Source organism: Lepisma saccharinum, chromosome 3, assembly GCF_977018435.1.
Source record: "Lepisma saccharinum chromosome 3, izLepSacc3.1, whole genome shotgun sequence".
Taxonomy (NCBI): domain Eukaryota; kingdom Metazoa; phylum Arthropoda; class Insecta; order Zygentoma; family Lepismatidae; genus Lepisma; species Lepisma saccharinum.
Genome location: NC_139231.1, coordinates 138,293,806 through 138,311,229, shown reverse-complemented (window position 1 = coordinate 138,311,229; position 17,424 = coordinate 138,293,806). Strand labels below are relative to the sequence as shown.

Sequence of the window (17,424 nt, the reverse complement as noted above, 5' to 3'; positions counted from 1 at the left end):
GCGAAGTTTCAGTGAAACAACTCGTAAGTGTTCTCTTCATATTTTGAATTAGTCGGTTCGATGGCCGAGCGCATTAAATAGTCGTCTTCCGATCTTTCCACTGAAGTTACCAGTGTTAGAAGTGTCCTTCTTGAGTCCCCCTCATCAATTTAATTTAATCATCACAAATCGTTATTTCACGATTAGCCAAAAAGGCAGAAAAATGACGCAAAATAACAAAAATAAAATTCTGAATTACTTCATCCTTTCATCCGAACTATCTTCACGCAACTTGGATTTCCCTCGCAAGATTGATTTGGTTTATTTTACTCCGTTTTTCTGCCTCTTTTAGCTAATCGCGAAGATGAAGATGAGTTATGATATGATGAAATAGATGAAAGGACTGTACGATGATAATTAGGTCAGTCCTGATTGAATGATCATCCTAATTAGCACCGCCAATTGAACGCTAGATCGAAACCCTTTTCATTAATGTATTGGACTATATATGGCCCTTGGAAACACATATCTGGTGAATTGGCCTGCGGTGTTGTCCTGCTTAGGGCTGTTGGGCACTCATACACACGTGTTTACTAAACTCCCTTTGTCTCTGCCTTGTCCATCACCAAACTGTCTATCACAAACTGTGACTATGAAAAAACTGTTCATCACAACTCTCTATCACAAACTGTCTCTCGCAACTGTCTATATAAAACTCTCTTTTCCTCTCCCCCGACCGCACTATATCTTCCTTACCAATATCCTGTTGGCGGAAGTCGGGGGACAGGCTCCTTTAGTGAAATGCCGAGTTATCCCTAGGCAGGAAACGAACTCGATAGAACCTTGGCAGGCCATATACACCACAGGACATTCGCAAAGAAGACCCATGTCCAGACCGGGATTCGAACCCGGCAGCTTCAGTAGCGAGATCTCGGCTTGACATTTGGCCGACGACAGGACTGCTTTTTCTCTAATTATCTGTCCTCTCGAAAAATCGCTTTGGTATTCCAAAATCTGAGAAATTGCTTTCGCTATGTCTGGATAATGAGTTCGAACATCGAACCGGCTAATTCAAAACATGAAGAGAACACCTAAGAGTTGTTTGTTGTCGTAGCACGCTCTGCTAACCACTACGCCACGGAGGTCGGCTTTTCTGGCAAGAAGTGCTAAGCATTGCGACAGAAGCTTCCTTCACAATGACTACGGAAGGAAAAAGGAAGGGCGAATTCCCCCAACACACACACAGGACGCCATAAAGTGGGTCTGCGGTCGGTTGCGGCGGAGGTGAAGTTGGTTGCGAACCATTTTCGGAAACGATGCGTGGCTGCACGAGCGCCATGAAGCGGAAGTTTGGTGAATTAAAAGTGAAATGTTTCTCGCTTCAAATTTCCACCGCAATTGGTTTGGGGGAAAGGGAGGGGAGGTGGAAAAGAAGAAGATGGAGAAAGAGGAGAGAGCCGAGAGTAACGATGTTCTTGAAGTCGTCACTGGCTAACAAATACCTGCGTCTCCCTCCCAACTTCCTCCACGCTCTTTGATCTTCATTTGTCGGAGTCCGGGCAGATTACATGAAAGTCGGGGTGTAAAAGAACGCTGCGGGGGGTAGAGAACTGTTTTTCCGCAGTGTTACCAGCTGCTTGGAAATTTCCCCAGACGTGGAGAGTTTAAAGAAATACAATGTAAACACGGTTAGACGGAAACTGTATGCTTACCTGTCTCTTGTTCCAAGTAGAAATTTCTCCCTGAAATCTCTTAAATCAGGGGTTCCCAAACCTTTTAGTTCCACGGCACTCTTACTGTTTCAATATTCTTCCGCGGTGCCCAAGTCATAATGTATGCCTATCTAACACTTGCAACGCTCAGTTTGTGTGTTTATGTTGCTTGCCTTAAGTTAAAAAATAAACACATATTTCAAATTCAGAAACATTTTACATGTAAAAAGCACTAAAACCATGTGTAGACTAACAGGCAAGTGTCGTTTCAGTGAAAATTTTGTAGCATTTCACGGCGCACACTTTGGGAACCACTGCCTTAGAGTATGATATTCTTAAGCTAGAAAGACCCATCTCATAGGCGTAACTTGTTCGGGACACTGCCCCCACCCCCAAATTTCTGATTTATTAAAATTTACAATTTGAGCTTATTTTTCTTAACATCCTGTAACCTGAGGTTCATGTCCTCCCCCCCCCCTCAAAGTTACGCTGCTGGCCCATCTGTTTCTTGTTCACACCCCAGTGGCTGGATTCCCACGTTGATCGTTCATTAAGCTCTGGACATTAAATGTACTTCCCTCGCCAGTAATTTACAATTTGTGTTTCGTATGTTGTGTTAATTACTTTATGTAGTATAAATGTTTTGCATGGTTTATGGCCTTATTCATAATGAAATAAACACACAGAATTATTGTTGAGAGTGTGTGTTTATGTCCAAATGTGAATTGAGATTATAACTAAAGCTGAACTCGTAATCTCCTGCAATTTGCTAATTAGAAATTGGTGGTAGTTCTAATGATAATCCACTAAATTGTAACTCCCTCTTGGCATACAATTTGGAAATTAGTGATACCAGACATACACCGCAAACTTTCCAAAATGTCCGTATGCATAATATATTCCTTAATCCTCACAGAACTGAAAAAAGTGTAAAGCTACACTTTGGCTAAAGAAAGATACAAGTTGCAGTGTATGGCAAATATCATAACCGAAATCAGAAATCTCAAAGTGTAGAAGAAAGAATTTCCTGTTCCTACTTCTATAGACAAATTCAAGTTTGCAAGAAGCGTCGTCACATCGACCGCGTTCTTGCCACTCCAGGTAAGCCTCCAGCGACAGCGTTCATAAGGAGTTGATTGACGACGCCTGTTTTTAGGCAAAGTCGATACTCCACTATTTAACTCTGCCTGACACGAAAAACCAAGATCCTCAAGAACATGGTACACTTTTCTTTTCCATCTGTCCCTCCTGGGCAAGATCAATCCAATGTTTCCCATCCTTACCGATTTCCTTTAGGTTCATCTCAACGTTCTCCCTCAATCTTCGTCTTGGCCTTCCTACAGGTCTCTTACCATCAGGTTTCCCAACAAGAATCCTGTAAACTCATCTTTCCTATCCAATTCGTGCCACATGGACTGCCCAACGTTGTACAAATTCAGTTTGCTAGTAACAGTAGAAACTATACACTACATTCCACTGTCCACAAACTTCATTCCATGTAGTTTCTATAACTAAAATTAATTTTAATGTGTTTGTTTCGATGACCAACGCCATGAGCTTTGTTACCAATGTTTATTTACTATTATTTTTGTTATTTAGCGTCTCTTTTCGGCCACTTTGGATAATGCTGACGATGAGAGTGAGTGATTACATGATGTAATTGATCAAGTGGAATTTTCTGCATGTCCTAGCTGGTCTGAATAGTTAGATTTTAAAATTCATCGGACTTCCCTGGAGGCGTAGTAGTAACGCTGTCACATTGTAATCTACGGGTTCCGCGTTCAGTCCCCACTGAATGCTTTCCACTCGTACCGTCCTTCTCGTCGAAAAGGGACGTTTTAACTCGATTTGGGATTGTACACAGCCGTCTCACCATTGTCATATGATGCAAAGCCTGGATCTCAAATTCGTCGTGTACTTAATGCTATATAAAGTGTTCCGTATATTCTTATGGAATGTGCATATTTCATTGTCCTCAGATAAAGTTTCAACCTTTCTAATGATTTATCATCAATGTTTGGTGACGACGGCACTGTTCAAACTAACGTTTATAGATTTTTGAAAAGTACTAGACTTTTACACTCTTACCTTTTTAACGTGTTGTACATGTCCTGTGCATATCCCTTGTCCTAGTTACTGGAATCTGCCTTCACAATCTGTAAGGGAGTTACTGGAATCTCGCTGGATTTTTAAAACATCACACTGCTTGTGTTGTCCACCACTACTCTACAAATTAAATACTTCCATTGTAAAGATGCACCCCGGCCATACTTTTTACAATGGTTTGCGTGTACATAATCCATCCTTAAAACACTGACCACCATGCAATGCAAGTGTAACCATTGCAGTGGAGCAAGAGCTTCCTGTATCCACAAAATTTGAAATTACCAGTACAACCAGCACTTCGTATCTCTTGTAGGCATGCCATAAAGATCCTGAGGGTATACTTGAATATCCAGGTGGAAACACTGCGAGGCATGAGAGCACGGAGGTCGTGGAGAGACATGCACGGGGGCAGTTTACGACCCCTGGGGGAGCCCGGCGTTAGATAAAAGGCAGGGGATGCGAGGCCCCCTCATTTGCTTGAGACTTGAGGAGGCCGTTCCTAATCTTCTTGAGAGGCGAGCGCCAACTCCCTGGTGGCCAGGAATGGCTGCGAGGTGGTCCTCGGTTGCCACTCGCCGTCGAAATAAAACGGCGAACGTGCGAGGTGGACGCCTACGAGAGGCGCTTCTGCCGATGCAGGCAACTTCGGGCACGCTCGGGAAATCCGGAAGAGGCAGATCAAAAAATCTGTGTTGGAGGGTTGGCCGCTCACCAACGAGAATGCTCCAGGTTGACAGAATCGAGCTCTGAAGAATTGATTGATTTGGTTTATTTTACTTCGCTTTTCTGCCACTTTTGGCTAATCGCGAAGACGAGGATGAAATTGCTGAAGGGACACTCCCACAGAACACTCATGCTCGGGCCGGGATCAAAGGCATCGTTGTGCACTGTGCTAACCACTCCGCTACGGAAGTCTGCTCTGAAGCAAATGTAGACAAATGATGACCAATTCAATTTGATATCCAGGATGACACAACAGTCAGGTTAAATAGGAAAACCGTGCACATGAATGATATGTAATGGTTAGAGTTAGAGCACATGCTCAAAATGCGAACCATCTGCTTGGATGTATACTTCAATTCGACGCTCCCAGTTACGTAAGATGTCTGCCAGTGGCGTGTGATTGGTTTAGGACTTAGACGCACGGCCATGAAATTAGGCGACTAGCAGACGTTCGCGCTGTGTGTTTGGAGGTTAAGAGTTGTAGAGTTGGTATTTCTGATCCATGTGATACAAACTGACTGTATTTGCTCGAAAGGTCAGGGATGACAACTGTATGTCCCGGAGAGAGGTCGGTCTGACGCTCGAACTAGGCAACGCAGCCCGGTTGACGTTGCTACACAGTGCGCGGGAACCAACGACTTTGTCCCACTCTCGCTTTGCTTTTCTCATATGTGGCACCAGCGCAATTCTGCCCAGCTGCCTATTTTCATGGCCGTGCGTTTATGTAACCTGACTTTTGCCACATCCTGTATTAGAAATTCATTTGTAGTCCATTAAATTCCACATCATGTTATCATTTGTTTAAGTGTGGCTGTGTTTCGTCGCCTTCAGATCACCCCCTGGTGAAGCCTTTACCGAAACATGATGCAAACTTAGAAATTTTGGGTTAAAATCCTGGATCTACTATTAGTATTTCTCATTATTCATTATTTTAACTTTCTATCAGTCACTGCTCATCCTTATCCTGGCGAATAATTTAAATAGAGGGATGGGCTCAAAATATAGAGATGAATTTTTGCAATCTCTTATTCTCTCTCTCTCTCTCTCTCTCTCTCTCTCTCTCTCTCTCTCTCTCTCTCTCTCTCTCTCTCTCTCTCTCTCTCTCTCTCTGCCGACCCCCGTGACACCAGGGTCTAGAGTTCGAATCTATAGCCTGACAAGTTAAGTCCCGATATGCGCAGATCGCTGCGGAGCACTTCCTATTACGTCATCCTCCCCACCACTCTTCTACGTACTGGTCTGGCCTTGATACTACGAGTGGTGCCAACTCAGCAAAATTAAGCTAAAACAAATATGACAAACTATTTTTACTGTGTAGATTGTCGGTGCCGGCTCATATCAGTTTATCAGTGGTTCATTTGACTTAATCTGGTCTTTGAAAATGCGTACGGTGCGCGGATTGTAAACTGTAGTATTACGCACGCGCGTTAAAGTTTACAACGAAGAGAAAAAAAAGCCCAGGAAAAAACAAATACAAATTTCGTTGAAAATCCTCAGACCATTCCGTTCCCTCCAGGTTGCAACACTGCGAAGCAACGTCGCTGCGGAGAATAGAGTGGGGAAATGTGGTGTGAGCTGCGCAACAGCTATGTGCATCGTCTTGTTTTTAAACTTGTCAAGTTATAGGCCTGGGCATGGATGTTCTTTCTGAGTGTCCCTTCATTACTTTAATCATAATCACTCGTCGCGGTTAGCCAGAAGTGACAGAAAAGCGACGCTAAACAACAAAAACTCTTATTTTCTCTATTGAAAGAATGTGTGGAGCATATCTTTGTAACGCCTGTGAAGTTTTTTATAAGATCACTTAATGCACGGATTAGCAGATCGTGACTCCACCTACAGTTTAAAGTGGGATCCGAACCGATCCGAGTGTAAAGTTATTGTTGCTGATAACCAGAATTATATTTTAACACTATTCCGTTTAGTTTTCTTTGTCAAAGCTGCGCGAAAAAAGGAAGTTGCACCTCATGAGACCAACCCTTTCCCACAAGTCATGCAAAATAAATAAGTCCCATGTCCAGTATTTCCATAAATGATTTGGTGGTGGTTCTGTGGCTGTGCTGTTATTGCCGAACGACCCCCCTGTATTTTTCAGACTCCTGCTCTCTCCGAGATGCAAGTTGTGACAAATTACACGAGGACCGTGCCCTTTCTTGTGACCTTCCCTGACCTTGAACTCTCAGCGGATGTTCTCGAGAGGAGGAGCTCTCTCTTTGGGGCATATTCCGGCTGACGGAGACGGATGGATTCCGGGAGCGGTTATAATCAGATCGGAGGGAAGAAATCTCCATTTGTTTCCTTGCCTCGGCTCTTGACGTGCCTCGACCTGTCCCGGATGACTCTTGTGGGATTCTGCATCATTACCTCTGAAAGCTTCCGTCATTTTCCTCCCGTGTAGATGGCAGCACCTGGGAGTGTTCTGAAGGAAAGTGCGGGACGCCATTCATGCGCTGGAACTCTAAAAAAGTCCGGTGTGAGGCACTTAGGTTATTGGACTTTTTTTCCAGACAGCTTCCCCGAAGTTTCTGAAAAAGTTTCTTTAAAAAGTTTTAAGGAAACAACACAGAAGTTGTATACTCCATTTCGTTATAAAAAGTGGGAAGAGATGTTCACAGGCGAATCTAGAATTTTGTTCTGAAAGGGGCATAGAATATGTTGTAAGCATATGAAAAGATGTAACACTGGAATAAAATATTCTATATATTATAAAAAAGTTTTAAATGCACACACATACACACACACACACACATATTCGCCAAAACGAGAAGATACGAAACCTCCCTGATAGCGTAGTGGTAACGTCGTCACCTTGTAATCAAGTGGTCCTGGGTTCGATACCAGTTGGAGACACATTGCATAGTGATTCGGATCCCATTTTAAACTGTATGTACAGTCCCGATTAGCCTTTATGTGCATAAAGTGGACATAAAACAACAATTCAAACGAGAGAAAATTGTTTTTACATTCCTCTAACAAGTTGCAACACAAGTAAGATGATTTATTTTAGATACATAAGAACATTCATTATATCAGAACTACGTGACAATTACTTTAAAAATGTATTTCCTGCCACCGTAATTTTACCCAGGTAGTATGTGTGTTGGAATTTAGTGTCGCTTTTTCTTCAGGTAGTACAGTAAAACCTCGTTAATTCGGACCCCGATATGCCGGACTTCGTCTACTCCGGACAGGCCAAAAAAAAAAAAAGAAAAGGAGGATGGAAGGTTTTAAATGTGGCTAGAAGTCAACAAGAGAACTTCCCAAAGAAAAGGCAGTCAACCACTACTGAAATTCTGTTTCCCGCAGACTTTGTACTGTACTGTTGAGTGTATTTAGGCCTATGCCCTTTAAATACACCATCATAAACGTGATGTTGCTATAAACGGTGTTTTAATGCACTTTCTACTGTTCTTTTAGGTTACTTCAGTTAATCCGGACTTTCGTTAAACCGGTCAACTTAACCCCCAATAGTCCGGATTAACGAGGTTTTACTGTATGTGTGTCCATCGCATATCGTTCTAAAACAGTTATGATCATGTGAAAAATCCATTCTGATTTTTTTCCCTAAATACGCTACTATATTAGGTGTGATACGAAGTGTATGTGCCAGAACCTAGAAAATGATCTGACAGAAGAAAAAAATGTCTTCTATTCTCTTCTGTCCTATTCTACCCGTGAGACATTTTGCTATGCAATTGGCATGTAGGTAATATTGACCTTTGACCTCAAAGATTTCTGAAACTTTTAATGAGTCAGTGTGAATCCTATTTTCATAACGCCAGTACAAATATTTTTGGAGAAAAAATAAGTTTGTCCAATTTGTTGTGAAGATTTGTTTTTAATGTTTATTTATTAAACGCAACATTTTCCAATTCTTAAATCAATAGAATCAATTAAACTAGAAAGATTAAATATTGGTGATGGTTTTCCATGTAAGGAAGAAAATTTTATGTGTTAGGAGGAATGTAGTATTCGCTCAAAAGTTATGTTTGTGGCTATGTCTATGTCATTGCTACGTAACGCAAAACAATGTTTTCGTACGAGTCAATGCATGTAGGACGAGGCACAGGACGTGTACCCAGAATTGGAACTCGTCAGTGCCCCTACATGTAATTTTGTGAACAAGTTGTCTTCCTTGTATGGAGAAATGGCATCACCTTAAAACGAGCAATATCGATTTGACAGTGGTTTTTGCTTTTCATGTTTGAATATGCAACACTTCAAACGTGTCGTCGAAAATTGTTCGAAATGTTGTTTTGACCGATTATGACTCTATCTGGAAAAGAGAAAGAAAACTTTCATATTTCTACCTTGATTAGTTCTCGATATACACAACTGAAAATAGCATGTTTCGTAAATAATCATTTTTTAAAAAAAATCCCCATAAATGAGAAAATTTTTATTTTCGTTTCTTTAAGGACATCACATAAAAACAGGATCCATATCCGCTCACTCAAAACGGCCGATATCCGAGAGGTCAAAGGTTAACGCCTGCCCTATTTGAGGTGGTCACCCATGTGTTGTTTTGGAACAAACTAGCTTCTGACACGAGTGCTTCTCTTTGGTTGCAGGTCTCAGAGGAGGAAATGGCTACGTGATTGGCCGGAAGTGATGTCACAAGACAGAAGTGATGTCCTCGGAATGCGTGTCCTCTGCTGAGCCCGAGCTATGTGGATAAAATGGAGGACTTTTGTGATCATCGCAGCCTTGATCAACAGTAAGTATTGGAAATTGTTTTCCTTTTAGGGGAGGGGGTGGCAAGGCGTCTTGTTCATCGCTGGGAACTCCAGTTCAACGAAGTGTCTGGGGCGGAAAGAGAGTTTTACCCGTTAAAATCCTGGGAAATATTTAGAGAAATATGTAGTGTATAATAATTTAAATTCAAAAGTATTACATATACATGTCTAACATGAAACATGTAAACTTTGTTGTCAAATAATTTTAATACTTTTTTGGTAATAGCTTGAATGTTAAGAACTACTTTGCGACAAAATATTTTGCATGTGCAACGAAACTTTACTCGCACTAAACTCGACCTTTTTATTTGGAGATAGTATTTCAGAATTTTAATAAAAATCTTAATGTTAAATTTGAATTTCACAGTATCCGCTGAACATTTGTTTCTCAACTCGTCTGAATGATTCTAGAAGTATTTTTTTCGAACGTGAAAGTAGGTTAGGTACGTTCCTAACACAGAAAAATAAATGATAGCACTAATGTTAGAACTAGTATGTTACATCCTGGTATTTTAACAAATGAAATGGAAAATTATTATTTAAAATTTTGCGTTAAAAATCATGCTTGATTTTCATTGACTATTGATTTTGAACTTAAGAACTTAAGTTCAAAATCAATCAATGAATAAAACTTAAGAATTGAGCTTTGAAATAATTACAAACATAGGCGCCGACTCCATGGGACTTCGGGGGGCTCAAAGCCCCCCCCCCCAATGTTATTGATGTGGGCGCAGAGCCCCTCAAATAATTTTGCTTAAGAGGATGTAATGTATTATTTTGCTTCTCTTGTAAAGTTTACTGTGAATTGTGCTACATGAACTTAACTTTAAATACACATTTGAAATGTTCTAGACCATCAAATTTGGGGGGCTGAGACCGCTAAACCATCAACTTTGGGGGGGGGGGGCTATGAACGGAGACAGCAAAACACATGACTTATTACTATATAATTATGAGTATTGTTAACATTTATACTAAAAAGAGTTTCAAAATAACGAGGTGATATGACAATTGTACCAGTATGTTGTTTAGTGAATTCTGAACAATTTGAGGTCGTAAACACGACTTTCAGGCAATATTGATATGTACGATATTTAGTTATCCTAGAAATCTCTTCCTCTAGCCCAAAGAATAAGGGGAAAATAATTCTAAAGTTTTTTTTTAACACTGGCTTGCAGTAAAGTACGCAAGGAAAGCTTATGAAAAGTCTTTATTGCGAAAGCGGGAACGGCTATGATCAAAGGCATTATTGCTAAAGGACGGTGTGCTATGTGTTTATTTATTATTGCAAAATTAAATTTAAAAAGTAAAATATTGTAGCAAGAACAAAAAAGGAAACTATTTTCCTGCGATTTGTGTTAGCATTTATGTAAATAATTAAATAAAACTGTTAAATATTGTAAATATTCCCTATTTTTATGGGTACGTCAACCCTAAGGTTCTTTGCACCCGTCACATATCCTTTCTTTACAAGTCTGTTGCGGACATTAAAACACACCCATGCCCTCGCCGGGACTCGAACCCGAGACCTCCGGATCAAAGCGAGTTGAGACGACCACCCAACACGCTCGGCTACCGAGGTCGGCATAAAACTGTTATGTTGGCCTCTTAATGTAAATACATAGCCTACTTTTAAATAAAAATGTTAATTGTTATCTAAAAAACAAATTAGCAGACACACTTTTCCATGTTACATTTCATTTGCATGAGGAGTACTATAATAAAAACTGCTATACGAAAACGTAATTTTTATTTTTAAAAAAGGGAGGGAGTGAGTCATTCATTCATTTATTTCAGTGATCAGAGCCCCCCCCCCAATAATTTTGACAAGTCGGCGCCCCTGATTACAAATCCAATATTATTTGGATTAATCTTTTAAGAAAAGTACAGTTTACAGCACGCCGGAATGCACACAGATGAAGAACACCGTGTGAAGGGTTTCTGTAGGCATGAACAAATGAAAGCAGTTTTATAGTTGCATGGCCGTGTCCTGTAGTGTACATTGATCACTCTAAGAAGTCTTCGGTGACCATCTTCATATATCCACAGTCAAGGTTCAAACGAAAACGTGAGACAAAGCACGCATCGCCAACCCAATCAGTCGTGTCGAGGGTGCTGTTTCCGCGTCATGTGCTACACCTGACACGTTCACATATACATTCATCGTGGGAAACGCGTCGCAACAAACGAATGCTTCTCATGTTGCTGACATGATCGATATTCTTGCAAATTGCTTTTGGTTTCATTGCGTTCGTTGTACGTATGTGCGTACACATGCATACATGCAACCGTGAGGGAGGGGACGCGTTCCTTTATGTGTAATTACTAACATTCATTGCTTTTTTGTGCGTAAAAGTGTGTTCATGAGAAGTTATGTATTTGTTTCTCTTTAATTGTATTTAATCAGATTTGACTCTTTTTCTGTTGTTGTTAGCTATTACCCTGAACCTTGCTCGCTAAACAGAGAGATTGTTATTAGTACTGTTATCTTCGTCTCCAATCACTGGCGTGCGCAGAGGGGGGCTAAAGGGGCTGCAGCCTGCTCCGAAATTTTGATAAAATTAACATTTTCAGATAAAGCAGTGAAGAATTCGGGAAAGAACTAACTGGTAAATGGAAACCCACCTTAAAATGGCCCCCGATTTCGAGAGTGAAAAGTTGTTGATATACGAAATATCTTATTGTGTATACCGCCCCCTAGAAATCAGCTATGCACGAAAAAAGTCCTGCATAAGTCAGTGACACCGATGTATTTTCAATAATGGCAGTCTCCTTCTGTATTTCATTGCCTGAAAGTGGTGAATAATATGAATCGAATAATATTTCATAATGCAATTCTGAGAAAAGAGATGAAGTGCATTATGCCAGTTTAACCACACGAATCAACTTGACTGCCCTATACTATGTATTTATTCTTGTTCTTTACGTAATTTCGCATCAGGTCCTATTCTGAGCTTCTAAACAAATGATATGGCCAAATACCTGCGTGTTTCGTGGTAACAAAGAGGCCCTGGTTTCTATCGTAGGTAACAAAGTGCTAAGGACGGATTTTTTTACATTGGTGTAAATATGTAAACACTGCTTTAGCTCAGTGATGTGTTATCTATATAAACAATCATAAACTATATATATATCTCTCTCTCTCTCTCCTCTCTCTCTCCAATGAAAGAAATAGAGAGAGATAGAGACACCTTCTTTCTCTCCTCCCTTATTTCTCTCTCTCTTGGCACAGTTAAAGATGTACTATTATTTGTTATTGAAGTTCACGTAACATACGGAAACGTAAAATCATGGTTTGATGTCTCCATTTCTTGCAAATTATCGTTAGAAGTATATCTTCAATAGTTCTATTCGTTTTCATTCAAAATTTGCTCATATTTGAAAGGCCTGAGGTTATTATGTCTAATTCATTACAAAGTTTACGGGATAATAGGAATTGTAGCTTTCCTGGCGACGTGGTTGGAACAAGTGTTCTCGGGTTACCAGCCAGGTTAAATTGGAGTTAGCTTCCAACGTTTGTTCTACATTCCCTGAAGATGAGAGCAATGTATGCCCTCGGAACGTTGGAAGCCAACTCCAATTTTACCTGGCTGGTAAGCCGAGAACACTTGTTCGAATTTACGGGATAAATTTGAGTCTCTGGTCTAAATTCTAGTTTGAAAGCGGAAAGATCCTCCACTTCCACTTGCTGATTGTTGCTGAACCTGTTGGAGTGTATTAATATTTTTTTAAAATTAACCGAAGGAGTTTCAACTTTTTCTGAAATCTTGATGACAGTTGCAGAAGCTATAGAAATTGTTAGAGATTTTACGTTTTAATGTTCACGCCATTCGTCCCACAAAGCGCTACAATATACGTCTTTGTCTCAACGACTCTCCACTCAGCCGTCCTGGATCGAGAAAGAGAACTTCACGGGACAAAAAGATATCTCTCTGTTGATAAGCTCATTTAACGTCCTCATCAAAAACTTTTAATTGCGTCCTCCATTTCTTCTTTAACCCTCTCCTGCCAGTACTTTCACTTCGGAAAGTTAAACGGCGTTTTTGGTTTCCTTTAACATCCAATTATTCATCTCGTCTCTTGTTTCATGGAACCCTTTCTCTAGCGAAGAGGGCCGGAGGAAGACTCTTTCAAAGAGGCAGAGGGAATCAATTAATGGCACAAAATGAGGACAGCAGAAAGGAACAAAATAGTCAACCGCATTTTTCAGTAGGACTTTAGTAGCGTTAGTTAATTCTCTTTCCTGTTAAATACAGTACCTGGTTTTTAAATAGTGAATAAATGTTACAAGAATGGTAGTCTGAAAGGTGCTTTCGTGCAGTAATTGCAACCGGTACAGAGAACGTAATCTTCTTAAACATTCTTGTTTCTTCTTGTTATGGACATTTTCCGTCTCTCTTAATAAAGTATTTTTGTTCTTTTACGACGTCCTTGTTCCAATCGCAATCAGCTAATTTCTCAAAAAAGGTTTTTAGATTCTTTGTGTGTGTTTTTTCAACAATTTCACATTCCTGAAACACTCCTATTAGGCGTTAAGACAACTTGGGCGAATTTTGAAAATACTTCTGTCTCAAGCTTTTATTAAGAACTCGGAGCTCTACGCATAGCTCCAATTTGGTAGAATTCCTTGTCAGTTAATAGAAGACGAATAATTCATATTTTGATATACATCTCTTCAGGTGGACTTCTTTTGATGCTGAATCTTATAAATGACCCTCACCAACTTCTTTTGATGCTGAATCTTATAAGTGACCCTCACCAACATATTTTGATGCTGAATCTCATAAATGACCCTCACCAACTTCTTTTGACGCTGAATCTTATAAATGACCCTCACCAACTTTCGCTCGGACACGCCACTTTCAGTGGTTCAAATTTGAATGCTGAAATGTTACTTCAGAAGGTGCGAATGCCGAATGCCACAAAGCACCGAAAGTGAGCAAGACCACAAGGATCAGAATAGCCAGAGGGGGCTCATACTCCCCCTTCTGGCCCAGTATTCCTAAAAAGACGAACGTTAAGACAGAAAAAGATGGCAAAATGAGAACTGGCTACTAAAAAAAAGTATACGTAAGCCCCCTTCCTCCCGGTTTTGGGAATCCTAGGCACGCCACTGTGTGCAGGCAACAGTGGAGCCAGACATTTTGCTTTTTTTCTAGCTTTGAAGAAAATATCATGAACTTAGAGGATGGGAAATGACAGAGAGTATATTTCAAACAAGTCAGTCAGTCATTGAATTTTTACGTCACCAAACTGAACAAATACCTCTGTGTGTAAAAACCCTGTAAAACCTTGAAATATACACATGTATATAAGAACCTAAAGAAAGGTTTGATTTAGGCTCTTAGACGTAAAATAGGTTGTAACAAGCAAAATAGGTTATTTTGGGCTCTATAAAAATTCATCAGTTGCTGCTATTTTTAATGAAACGCTGACGTAACTTGTTTTTTGTTCTTTATCTGCACAAAACCTAAAATCCGAAGTCTAGTTATGAGTCCGATATGCTTTAAACGAAACTTCAAGAATTTAATGTTCACTACTAACGTACAGATACGCAAGATGAAAATTGTTACATTGTAATGCATTGCTCTGAATTATGCAATTTTGTTTAGAACATATAGGGTGTTCAAAAAGTTACGCAACCTTATGGGAAAACATTTCTTATTACTCTTTTTACATTAAGTGCTGGAAGTGACTGCCGTTTTGTCGACGACGACGAACCATGTTGTTGAAACACAGCTACGAATATTGTCTTTCAATTCCGGAATACTGTGCGGATGAGTAACGTAGACGGAGTTCTTAAAATAACCCCACAAGAAGAAGTCTGGAGGCGATAAATCTGGAGATCGCGGTGGCCATAACCCCACTGATATCAGTCGTCCTGGAGAAACATTCTTCCAAGTAACGCATTGTGTTCCCAGCTGTGTGGGCTGTGTCATTGTCCTGTTGAAACCATGTGCCTTCCAACTTCTCAGCTGACAACGTGTTAACAAATTCTCTAACCATTGTTACATACCGTTCAGAGATCACTGTCTGTTCAAAGAATGTATTGAACACGCGACTACGTGATATGGCACACCAAACGCCAATTTTCTGTGAATGCAGAGGCAACTCCTTCATTACATGTGGGTTGTCAATGGCCCATACCCGAGAATTTTGGGCATTAATGTTTCCATCCAGATGGAACCATGCCTCATCAGTCCAGTACCAATCATCGAGTTCCTTCCCTTCTGGTGTTACGGATTCCATGAACCAACGACAATAGTCTTTTCGGGTATTCAGGTCTTCAGGCAGCAGTTGCTGGACCGCTCTAACTTTATAGGGGTACAATTTCAAACACTTGCGCAACGCCGTGTGTGCACTGCCAATGGAGAGCCCGGACTGGCTTGAAAGGCTTCGCACTGTTTCTTCTGTTAACAACCTTGATCGACCGCTTCTCGGTGCGTCCACTACACTTCCCTTCACCTGGAACTTGTCGTACAGCCACTTGATGGAGGATTTGTTTAGAGCATCTAGTCCGTACTTCTCTGGGTCAAAGCATAACTGCTGGTGCGGATGTACAATGAATATACGCTGTTGCAACGTATAGCCCATGGCTGCTCAGTTATTCAGCACCTGTAACGAGACAAGAACAATCCATGAGATTCCCCATAAGGTTGCGTCACTTTTTGAACACGCTGTATTCGGTCGAGTTTACCTTTACACTGCCTCCTCTTATCATTAATTACTTAATCCTATTGTTTACTAAACCCACAAAGGAAAAACAAGAGTAATTTCTCGCCCACCGCAACGCTAATTGTACGTACTTTAATTTTTAATGCGTGACACTCTAAGCCGCGTAAATGAAAGTGCTCTTCCGCTACACAGGTTTTCACTACACCGGACAAATGTACTGCGAAGCTTAGCGGATCAGGTGAGAAGATTCATGACGTCACGGCGGTGAATTGTTTACCCATCGCATCCAGCAATGTGTCCTGTCCCGGCGGGTGATGTGCTGCGGCTTGTTATTACATTTCGACGATCTCCCACAATGCATCTCTCCCGTCTGGGGGTGGAGGGGGGCCAGGGGCGTTGATGCAATGTTCATGTTGTGTATTGTTGAAATCAAAACGTCATGCTGTGTTGCGGTCCGCCACTAATTTCCACCCGATGCTCCTCGAACCCTGCCAGGTTATGCGACACGCTCTCGCCGTAACGATCTCTCATATTTCCTACCCCGCGTCCACTCGGGGGAAGTTATTGGGGCGATGATGAGTACGCGTCGTTTTTTTCACGTTCTGAATGATCAGCGATTTTTTTTGCGGATCGAAAATAACGCGCTTTTTGTTCTTCACTCGGGTCCTGCGTGATTTAGACCGAAAACGCATTTTATTGCAAACCCTGTGGACTGGGACGAGATGTCATTTGGGTGCGAGACCGGCAGGATGAATGATCAGTTCTATTGGGTGATTTCACTTGGAATCTCTGACGTCATGTTCGTAACTTATCAAAAAATATGAGCGCTGAAAGCGCACCGGTAGGAAAATGTACCAATTTCGTGGTACGATGGCTACAGGCGTGATGAAATTGCTCCTGAAAAGTTAGATCTGGCGTTCCGATTCGTAGTATTTTTTGATGAGCCGATGCATGAACTAAAAAGGAAATTGTACGGTCGGTATTTCTTGTACGTGATTTAAAAATTGGTGACGTAAACTTCCAGGATGGTTTCCATGCCCATGAAGAGAATTCCCGTCCACACTTGGATAAATTGAAGATGAATGGGCGTGAGAGAACTGCACGGCAAAAACGAGTATGGCCATGGTGGAAACAGTAGTGACTAAATTAAGTACAAAATACTAAGGAAATATTGTTGAATCAAACTTTCCCTTTCTTCAGTAATAAAACTTATGAAACTTGTTTGTTCAGTATTGTTTTCTTTTTACATTGAAGAATGAATGTGGTTGTACGAACCAGGGAGTCGTAACGTAACGAAATGGAACGGTATTTTCAATTACGGTTTCCGTTACGTTACAACCAGAAACAGAATAACTTTTTTCGTGAACAGAAACGTTACCTCAGGTATATGAACATTACGTTACAGGTGTGCATAACGGTACCGAACCATAACTGATCTGTAAAGCAGTAGGTCGTTAGGTGACGCTTTAACGTTACATCCATTGCCGGCAACC

The 17,424-nt window shown here is 40.8% G+C and overlaps 1 protein-coding gene across 1 annotated transcript in view; it reads left to right on the top strand.

Moving 5' to 3' along the window:
• Positions 1 to 17,424, top strand: part of gogo (thrombospondin-1 like protein golden goal) — a 415,587-nt gene that overhangs the window by 207,005 nt on the left and 191,158 nt on the right. Inside the window, exon 3 of the mRNA XM_083119501.1 lies at positions 9,092 to 9,237. Coding sequence (XP_082975627.1) covers positions 9,189 to 9,237 — 49 coding nt within the window. The 5' untranslated portion in view covers positions 9,092 to 9,188. The remainder of the gene's footprint in view (positions 1 to 9,091; positions 9,238 to 17,424) is intronic.